This window comes from Silene latifolia, chromosome 11 (genome assembly GCF_048544455.1).
Source record: "Silene latifolia isolate original U9 population chromosome 11, ASM4854445v1, whole genome shotgun sequence".
Classification (NCBI taxonomy): Eukaryota; Viridiplantae; Streptophyta; class Magnoliopsida; order Caryophyllales; family Caryophyllaceae; genus Silene; species Silene latifolia.
Window position 1 is genome coordinate 6,918,802 of NC_133536.1, and position 11,395 is coordinate 6,930,196.

The following is an 11,395-nucleotide window of genomic DNA, read 5'->3' on the forward strand; positions in this document are numbered from 1 at the left end:
TTCTGTTCCATTTTTTACAATTTACCACCTATTATGTTCTATTTTACAAATAACCACCTAACTTTCAACCAAATTCCACACCATTCTCACTTATTTTACAATCTTGTGACGGTTTTATGTAGTTATCGACTCGATCTCATTTTAGCATCTTATGTGAATTTATAATGACCAATATACCCTTATTAGTTACATACCCTCCCTATCTATTTGACACTCACTTAGTCCCATTCATCCACAAATTGAAACAAAAAACCCAACCTCAAACAAACCCAGAAATCCAGAAACCCAGAAATTCAATTGAAACCGAGAGTCTTCCAAAAACTTCAGGTTTGTTGTCTATTGTTCATTCTTGCTTGATTGACCCTATCCTTCACTCCTTCTTTCTTTCTTATTTACTTCAATTCGAGCGATGGTGGTTCACGACATATGGGTTTCTCGAGAGCTACTGCTGCGGAGGTTACGAATGGAGGTGGTGCGAGGGATCTGAATTGGGCTCTGTCAACGATAGCAACGCAAGGGAGGTTAGAGGTGGTGGTGCTCCGGTGAGCGACGAGGCGGTTGCTTAGGTGTTCAATTTGTAAGCATGAATTGATTCGAACTTGGTTTCGGTTACGATGACGCTGTTCTTGGTTTGTGCGTGAATGGAGGAGCCATGGTGGTCGAATTGGGTTAAGTAGGTGGAGGATGATTGTGAATTGCTAATGTAGTGCTCAACTGAGTAGATGTTTCAGACTCGGTTTCGTTGTTGCTGGTGGATGAGTGAAGGGCGAGGCATAGGACGGAGGTGGAAGGTGGCTGTTATAGGGGGAAATTGATAAATGAGGATGAATTAGATGGGGAGGGTAGATAAGGGTATATTGGTCATTGTAAATTTACATAAGACGATAAAATGGGATCGAGTCGATAATTACACAAAACCGTTACAAAAATGAAAAATTAGTGAGAATGGTGTAGAATTTGTTGAAAGTTAGGTGGTTATTTGTAAAGTAGAACATAATAGGTGGTAATTTGTAAAAAATGGAACATAATAGGTAGTAAATTGTAATTTTGCCTTTTAAAAATGGTTACATTCGGTTGTAATGTAATTTCAAAATCTTGTTTTATTATTTTAGACGAAAATAGCCCGTCTAAAAAAAACCAACTAAACCATGCTCGCACGAGTGCAGAAACGTAGCCATCACGGGCATCACAAGGAATGCATATGGACCCATTATAAATACAAATACTATTCCCACCCATAAACTGAATCCATCGCAGTACAATTACGTGATTAATCACATTATCGCCTGTCTATTCATCGTATCTTGGTCTCACCAACTTCTGTTTAAGAAAAGTGGATTGCTGTTGGAAAAAATTTACAAACAATAATATTGGCATTTAGTGGTTAAAATTTAGTTAAAAATCTCAAAAGATCGAGGTTTTACGTCTCTCTAACAGTAATTTTGTGAAGTATTTATGACATAAGTCTACGTCTTCTAAACTCCGACTCTATCACCTTTAATAGATAGTCTCTCGTATGTCCTTAGAGAATTTTTTTGTTTAAACTGGACATATCCGTCTTAAATAAGAACAAGTTAAATAGATGGATGGGATAAAACCGAATGTATAGGGATTAGGAAATGACAAACTCATGTCCTATCTACCTATATGGGCCTTATGGGGTGATAATTGACGTCTTTTTACATTTAAGATGTATATGACTGTTAGAGCAAGTCCAATGGTGAAGCTTAGGGACTTGCTTGCAATTTCTTAAAATTGTAAGCTAGTTGCTACACCATTGGAGAAAGCCATGAAGATTGGCTTGAGTTAAAGCATTCTTCATTGCCTACTTCGCTTATATGGCCCCACAACTATCAATCAACCAATAGAAAAATTATTCCAATAAATAATTTGACATGTGGGTCCCATCAAGCTAGTATTAAAGCTAACTAAACCATTGGAATTGTTTACTGGCTTAGAATGGTTGTAGCTTATAAATTTGCCAATCTAGTTGATTTTTGCTTACCATTGAACTTGCTCTTATAAGGGAGATCAAATAATGGCCTTAACAATTAGATGCAAGAATATTGTTTTTTGTTTTTGAAATTGTAAAAAATACTTTCTTTATTCCGGTGAATTGTACTCATTTTCATTTTAGGTGAGTTGTGATCACCTCTCCCACATTTGTGTCTCATCTCCTGTCTTATTGCCTTAATCTTGCGACACATCACCATTTACGTAATCAAATAAATAACAATATCTATTAAGCTAATGATGTATCACAAGGGCAATATAATGGGACACAAGATGGAACATAAAATGGGACAGAAAATCCGCTCTCATTTTAGGTATATCAATCATTGGTTATCTATTTCCAGTTTTGATAATTGGTTGAAAAAGGATATATGTAATTGGATGAAATAATCCCCCTTAAACTAAAAGAATAAGAGATTCTCAAGTTTTCCCGCCTAAATCAGTTGCTCTATATTGGGCTTTGGGCTTCATTATATCCTATCCTTGACTAGGCCATACTTATTTATTTCATATAATAAATAATTCTATGACATTTAAAAAGGGGATAATATTTTTTCAACTTGCATTCCTCTTTATTTACTACTATAAGAGAATAAAAATTTTCAATAGTTTTCCCTCAAAGGAAGTTGGCTAAATAAGGAAACAAAACTCTATTTTTATTAAATTATTATCTTTTAGTTAAGATATAATCTTTAATCATTATATTTTTTTAATTAAATTATAATCTTTTAATTTAAAAATAAAACAAAAGTGGTATAAATCTAAAATTTGTATATGAAAAACCGAAAAATTTGATATTATTACTTTCGCATAATTTTTTTTTACCAAGTACGAGTATTTAATTCGTATAAAAAAAATTATGAACTTATATTATTAATTTCTTGACAAAAAAATCTTTAAAATTATTTGAAAAATTTATAAATTGTAATCATTAGTTTTGTGATGAAAATTTTTATTAAAATATACATTTCATGAATTTACTTAATTCTTTTAATTAATTTTCCATTTCAATTTTTTATCCTCATATTGAAATATGAAAAATTAATAGTACGTCAATTTTAAATCTTAAATAATAAATTATAAAGTAAAATAACTATGAATACCGCGCATGTATGCGCGGGATCCATACTAGTATAAATAATAAACCTAATAAGAAAAGATTTACAAGATAATCTTATTTATTAATATGGTAAAATCTGCCTCTGCAGTCTGCAACCTCCCCCACAATTTCATTACCGCCACGGCGCCGCCACCACCTTACACCACCAAGTGAATCGACATGACACTCATAGAACTATGGCCTAGCCCACACCCTTTTGATTATGCACCTTTAAACCTCAATCCACCATTATACTCAAAAAAAATGGGTTTTAATTTAAGATACGATTTTCCTGAATCGCTACGTGAACCTAGAAAATCATATTCTAACCATTTTCAAGTCATTTTCTCGGCATCATAGAAAGATCCAGAATCCAAGGACATTGTAGTATTCGCTCAAAAGTTTTAGTCTCGTGTTCGCGAAAAGTAGTGGATCATCAGGGAGGGGTTGATTTGTTTAGGCCTTGTTCTTTCGGACATAATTTCATTTAATTTCTATATGTTTATTCTTTATTTTAATCCTGATAGATTTTCCTCAAATAACGACCTTGATAGAGAAGGAAACATGATTTGTTTTTTTTTTTGTTTAGCATTTGATATATTTTTTCCCAATTTTACTTTTTTTTCCTAATTTAATTTGTGTAAAATTGTCATACTTCCACGTATATTAGTACTTCGTTCCATAATTTTTTTTCTTTGGTGTTAACTAGAGGTGGAAACCAGGTCACTCGGGTTGGTTACAGTTCGTGTTAAAGCGGGTTAAGTCATACCGGGTTATTAGGGGGTCAGTACAGTATCCCCTACCGAAAGCAGGGACAAACTCCATCGGAGTATTGAAGACAACTTAATGAATATACCCCTTTAAAGTTTGGTTTTTTCATTTGTACGAGTCAGAAATCGAACCCAGACCACTTGTTTAGGACATGTGAGCTCTTATCACGTAACTTTAGTTACTTGGTTTCACGTTATATTTACCTTCTTTTTATACACCAAATAAAAAAAGATATTATAATATTAAAAAAAAGGATATTATATTATAAATGATTACTCTAAAACAATTTTTGTGATAATAAAAACATTCCTCCCTTTTTTCATGGATCACCATATATCCTTCCCTAAATTTTCCCTCAAACTCCCGTCTCTTTACCTCCTTTTACCACGCTCACTCAACTTACTCAAACGCACTAATTAAATCCGCGATTAATTCAACTTTCATTTCTCTCCTAAACTTCTCTTCAATTTTCATCATTCTCCTCTAGGTATTTCCCCTTTCTTCTTTCTTCCTTTTTTTTTTTCTTTGGCAATTATTGTTTTTTGTGTATACAAGTCTATATCGGCTAGGACCACTTGGACAGTAAAACTCCCTCATATATATATTTTTTTAACACGGTTATATTCTTAAGGCTCGAACCCAAGTCATCTGGTTAGTTAAAAAAATCCTGTAGCAGTTGATCTAAATGCTCATATTTTTTTGGTAATTCTTATTATGATTAATGATCATTTTCTTGTGACGGGTCTTGAAATAAAAAAATAAGCGGCCGTTATTTGAACATGGCTCAAGCCAAGGGAGATATATTAGACTTTAGGTCACGGGTTAGAATCCTTCCCTCTTATATATATAGACCTTTGGGCTCATTTGACCGGAAAAAAAAAAAATCAAGCCAAAGCCCAAGGAAGGGTAAATGCATTTACTCACTGAAATATGTATGGACCTAAATAATCAGCGGAGGTCAAGCCCCTCTCGCATAACTAAGGCCCTCCACGGATATTTTAACGGATTGATAGATGAATCAGCTAAACTAAAATTTTAAAGGGATGGTTATGGCTCAACTATTATATTTATTCCTATTACGCCCCTCACTTGAATGCCCGTTGGGCTTGAAGAGTGGTTAGTGCACAACTGCACATGCTCCCCGTATTGTGTGCTGAAATTCTACTTCGTGAGTTATTGGAGCTGCCAGGATTCGAACCCGTGACCTTCGGTCACTCTGGCTCTGATAAGATGGTAGATGAATCATTTCAACCAAAACCCTTATGATGATGGTTGAAGTCCCAACTATTATATTTATTTCTATTATTTATTTGATTTTGAGAAAATATGCGACAAAATTTTAATTTCATTTGTTTGGTTTTATGTTATATTAGCGGTTTCATGAATACTTGTTGTAAGACGGTCTTACAAAAGTCTATTGTAAACCAGGTTCTTTGATAACTACTTCTACACTAATTAATATAGGCATGAGTTTCTTGCAATTTGGACTCATTTAGACGATCTTTGTGTAAAACCGCTTTATGTCATTGTAGTTGTTTAAGGATGTTATGTTTCGCGGATTGTTGGGGATCGATGACAGACGTTAAAATGAAAGATACCAAGATTTTGATTTGTAGACTTTTAATTCAGATTAAGTGAGCTGCTAAAGGATGACTTTTGTTTGTTGATGATTGTGAAAAGAATCTGGAAACAGATTTTATGTTGTCAACATTAGATTAATTGAGTTGTTGAAAATATAAATTTCGGATCATTGCGAAAGGAACATATTATATGATTTTTGTTCACTAGATAAGCTTTGAAAGGATTAAAACACGGTTTTAGGATGGTCACTAACGATGTGTTAGATACGTCTACCACCAGGAGAGGAGAAAAAAACTACGGATAATTCACGCGGTACCCCTGAAGTTGTCCACTTTGCACAAAATACCCAAATTTTTTATCCGAAAAACTTAAAGAGGGCATAACTCGTGTTTACGAAGTCAGAAAGTGAAGATTTTTTTTCGAATCGATCATCTTTCCGAGTACTACGATTTGAAAAAAAAATTTGACGAGTTTGGAATTCGTGACCAGGAGATATGCTCACTCAAAGTTTGTTTGGTAAAAAAAAACTTTGACGCACAATAACTCCTAGTAGCGGAATCCAAATGCGACAATTTTTTTTTTCAAATTGTAGTTCCTGGAAAGATGAGCGATTTGGAAAAAAAATTCGCCGCTTTTGGAACTCGTAAACACGAGTTATTACCTCTTTAAGATTTCCGGATCAAAAATTCTTTTTTTTTTTTTTTTTTTTTTTGGACAAAAAATGGTTTCTTTAAGCTGAGTTTAGATTATATTAGTGATGATTGGAATCGGTAATTCATATATGAAACAGATTTGTTTTGTCGCGTTTTGGTTTAAGTCCAGTTTAACTGTAGAAGGATGAAAATTTAATACATTTGAACAAAGAAGTGAACTTTTGCAGTGTTTTTTTTTTCCTGTCATTGTCTTTTTCGCAGGTGAATTTGAGAATGGCGCAGATATTACTCCACGGGACGCTACACGTCACAATTTTTGAAGCTAGTGATCTGCATAGTGATGGTGACCCTGGTGTTTTCCGTAAGGTATTTCTCGTCTCTATCGTACATCATTCTCTTCACTGTTTTCATCTGTGATGTACTGATAATTGCATAGCGGAATAGTTATGAATGAGTTGAATTCTTGTGCTTTTGGTTTCATTTTGCTTTTCTGATGTTTTTTGTGAACTATGGTCAATATTTCTCTGCGGCATTTATTTTATGCCGCAGTAGAAAATATTTTTGTTCTAAAATGCAATCTGGTTAGCTGGTATAATGTTAACCATATTGCATTTTAGAACAAAGATCTTTTACGTCTAACTTAACAAGAGGTGCCGAAAGGGACATCAGGATTTCGTGTTTTACTTAGGCAAGTAGATGTTAACTTTTGTAAAATGTTATCGAAACACACCCTTATGAAAGTAAATGACTCTTCCTAGTACCGAACTTTTGTGCTTTAACAAAAGGAAATTTCTTGATGTAATCAGATGCTACAATGGAACGAGAATCGTGTCTTCTGCCCGTACATTGTTTCTAGCTAGTACTAACTATTTAGGTTGAGACTTGAAAGACAGAGCCCTAAACTTATGGAATTGTATAAAACAGAATACGTAAACAATTCAAGGGAATGGAGGACTACCTTTTTATATATGTCTGTTTTATTCATATTTTTCGATTTTTGTTTGAAATAGTTAATGGCGAATATTGAGGAGAAAGTGGGTGTTGGAAAAGGAACTCCGCGAATGTATGCAACTGTTGATCTCGAAAAGGCAAGAGTAGGGAGAACACGAAAAATAGAGAATGAGCCTGTTAACCCAAAATGGTATGAATCCTTTCATATTTACTGTGCACATATGGCTTCAAATGTAATATTCACTGTAAAAGACGACAATCCGATTGGAGCGACATTGATCGGAAGAGCATATGTACCTGTTGCGGAACTTTTGGAGGGGGAAGAAGTCGACAAATGGGTCGATATTTGCGACAAAGAACAGAATCCTTTAGAGTCTGGTGCTAAGATTCATGTTAAGTTGCATTTCTTTGAAGCTAACAGAGAAAAGGGTTTCAATCACGGAATTAAAACCGGAAAATATCCTGGAGTTCCGTACACTTTTTTCCCGCAAAGGCGAGGATGTAAGGTCTCGTTGTACCAGGACGCGCATGTTCCTGATAGTTTCGTCCCTAAAATACCCCTTTCTGGTGGAAAGTACTATGAACCTCAAAGATGTTGGGAAGATATCTTTGACGCGATTACTAATGCAAAACATATGATTTACATTACTGGATGGTCTGTATATACGGAAATCACACTGGTTCGAGATTCAAGGAGGCCGAAACCTGGCGGGGAGGTAACACTCGGTGAGCTACTAAAAAAGAAAGCAAAAGAAGGTGTGAAAGTCTGTATGCTTGTCTGGGATGACCGTACATCTGTCGGATTACTAAAGAAAGACGGTTTAATGGGAACCCACGATGAAGAAACCGAGCAATTTTTTCAGGATTCCGAGGTACACTGTGTTTTGTGTCCTCGTAATCCTGATGATGGAGGGAGCATTGTGCAGGATTTACAGATTTCTACTATGTTTACTCATCATCAGAAGATTATCGTCGTTGACAGTGCAATGCCCGGTGGTGGGACCGGGAAGAGGCGGATAATGAGTTTTGTTGGGGGGATTGATCTTTGTGACGGGCGGTATGATTCTCAGTTCCATTCACTTTTCAGGACATTAGACACCGCCCATCATGATGATTTCCATCAGCCGAATTTCCCTGATGGCGCTATTACTAAAGGTGGACCTAGGGAACCGTGGCACGACATTCATTCCCGCGTTGAAGGTCCGATTGCGTGGGATATTTTATTCAATTTTGAGCAGAGATGGAGAAAGCAAGGAGGTAAAGACGTGCTGGTTCCAGTGAGCGAGTTAGACGAGATTATCCCGCCTTCAGCCGTGACTTTCCATGAAGATCCCGAAACATGGAATGTTCAGCTGTTTAGGTCTATAGATGGTGGGGCTGCTTTCGGTTTCCCTGAAACACCCGAGGATGCAGCCAGAGCTGGGTTAGTCAGTGGTAAGGATAACATAATTGATCGGAGCATCCAAGACGCGTATATCCATGCAATACGAAGAGCTAAGAATTTCATTTACATCGAAAACCAGTACTTCCTTGGAAGTTCTTTTGCTTGGGAGAATTCAGACGATATCACTCTCGAGGAAGTGGGTGCCCTACATTTGATCCCTAAGGAACTTTCCTTAAAGATAGTTAACAAAATTGAGGCAGGAGAGCGATTCTCAGTTTACGTAGTTCTTCCAATGTGGCCCGAGGGGATACCAGAAAGTGGATCGGTTCAGGCGATTTTAGACTGGCAGAGGAGGACTATGTCTATGATGTACAAGGATGTTATTGCCGCTATGCGGGCTAGAGGTATTGAAGAGGATCCGAGAAATTATTTGACGTTCTTTTGCTTGGCTAACCGTGAGGTGAAGAAGAGCGGCGAGTATGAGCCTTCAGAACAACCTGAACCTGACTCTGATTACGAAAAAGCCCAGCAAAATAGAAGGTTTATGATTTATGTTCATTCGAAAATGATGATCGGTATGTCTTTGGATATCTTCTTCCTTTCTGTTTATATTTCCTTAATTGCGGAACTTAGTTAACTTTCTGTCTAACTATAATACCCGAAGGCCACAATATTGGTACCTTGTACGGCTTGTAGAGCCTACAATCGGTGAATTCTCTCGTGTACCCCTGAACAGCTGAACTTTTACGTTTTCTAAGTTATATACCTCGTTTTTCACAAAAAAACTGAGACCGAAATTAAGGATATATAAACAGAATACAATGCTGGTACCTTGTACGGCTTGTAGAGCCTACAATCGGGTATGGCTTGTACAGCCAACAATCGGGGAATTCTCTCGTGGACTTCTGAACTTTTTCGTTTTCTAAGGTATACCCCTGGTTTTTCGCAAAAAAACTTTGACCGATAATAATTCCCTGTTACGAGTTCAGAAAACGGTATTTTTTTTTTCAAACCAATTATCTCGTCAAGGCGTTGAATTTGAAAAAAAAAATCACCACTTTTTGAACTCGCAGCCGGTAGTTATGGTTGGTCAAAGCTTTTTTAATGAATAAACTTTGAGCAACCATAATTCCCGACAACGAGTTGATACGTAGGTGAATTCTTTTTCAAACTGAAGACCTCTCAAAGAGTCAAAGACGATCAATTTGTAAAAAAAAAAAAGTTTATTGTATTCTGAATTTGTAGCCAAGAGTTATTGACGGTCAAAGTTTTTTTTTTCAAGAAAAAGGGATACATCTTAGAAAATGAAAAAGTTAAGGGGTACACGTTGTCGAGCTAGCGACTAACAAAATGTCGTGTGCTAATTTTACAGTGGATGATGAATACATAATCGTTGGCTCTGCGAACATCAACCAGAGGTCAATGGATGGTGCAAGGGATTCTGAAATAGCAATGGGTGCATACCAGCCACACCATCTAGTAACCAGGAACCAGCCAGCCAGAGGTCAAGTTCACGGATTCCGTATGGCACTGTGGTACGAGCACCTCGGTATGCTTCACGACTCTTTCTCGCACCCTGAAAGTAAACAGTGTGCTGAAAAGGTCAATGAAGTGTCTGATAAATACTGGGACCTCTACTCAAGCGAGTCACTCGAGCGTGACTTGCCTGGTCATCTGCTTCGCTACCCAATCGGTGTTTCAAATGAAGGGGATGTGACTGAGCTTCCCGGGTTTGAGTTCTTCCCGGACACTAAGGCCCGGGTTCTTGGTGCTAAATCTGACTACCTCCCACCTATCCTAACCACTTAATCTAATCCATTTCGGTCTCCGTAGAAATGTTGCATGGTTCCGTGTTAGATATAAAGCACCGGCGACCTAGTTTTTGAATGGACTTCGTTCCATTATGGACGATCCAGTTTCAAGTTCGGCCAACCAAATCCCGAACCATGCAACCGTGCCCTAGAGGTAACTACTTGTTTTCCGAAATTAGGTAGTTAATGATAAATAAATTAGTGCTCTACGCGCTTAATTTTTAGGTTTCGAACAAATTTGTGTCGCTTTTAAACGATTTTGATGGTCAGAAAATCAAGAACGGGTTTATTTAGATTTTGTAACAAAGAATTTTGAATAGGGTTTCTATATTTTGTACGTACTTCGGCTATAGGAGCAATAACATGTGAGAAAATACTCGTATTGATTGATTACTTGTCGACTTATATCTAATTCACGCGTTAGTTGAGTCGGTAAAGTCATTAACGAGTGATTTACCAATTGGTTTCGAGATAAAACTACACTGGGCTCATGTAAGCGTTCTTTTTCATGATTTGGGCTAACTCATAAGCCCATGTCATGATTTTTGAACGACCAATATTCAAGTGAATGGGATTTAAGGATCAATGCCTACCCCTTTCATACCATACACAACGCAAGTGACCTAAGTCTCTAGCCACATTCCAAAGGAGTTTTTGTTATTATGCTCTCCCCCCACAAAACTTGGAGATTTACGATTGTACCGTGTTAATGGCCCAAGTGGCGGAGTTAAGATTTGAACTTATTGGTTGTGACTAGAGATAGAAGTTGGCTCGTGGGCCTTTGGGCTTATAGCCAATGACCCATTTTAGCATGACGTGGGATTGACATAGCCCAACAAGATATGGGCTGTATCTGGGCCGAAGTGTAAGAAAGAAGATTGTCTAGCCCACTCGCGACACGGTCTACTTGGCCACGACATGCTTCGGCGCACTCACAATACAAAGAAATAAGGTTCAAGTAGAGGAATTGTTTGGCACGGCACGACACGACACGCTATGAGCTGTAGGCCGTGCCCGGACCGTAATTTCCATTTCACCCGACTCCGCACGAAGCATACCTTCTCGTGCATGGGTCGTGCCATTTTCTTCTCCTTACACAGTGATCCAACACAAGGCACAACCGACTTCCATC

The 11,395-nt window shown here is 37.1% G+C and overlaps 1 protein-coding gene across 1 annotated transcript; it reads left to right on the forward strand.

Moving 5' to 3' along the window:
• Positions 1-4,265: 4,265 nt before the first annotated feature.
• Positions 4,266-10,656, forward strand: LOC141610850 (phospholipase D alpha 1-like). The gene is made up of 4 exons (XM_074429132.1): positions 4,266-4,370; positions 6,379-6,483; positions 7,128-9,027; positions 9,825-10,656. Exons 2-4 carry the CDS (start codon positions 6,391-6,393, stop codon positions 10,259-10,261), a joined length of 2,430 nt encoding a protein of 809 aa, XP_074285233.1. The 5' UTR covers positions 4,266-4,370; positions 6,379-6,390; the 3' UTR covers positions 10,262-10,656.
• Positions 10,657-11,395: the final 739 nt, after the last annotated feature.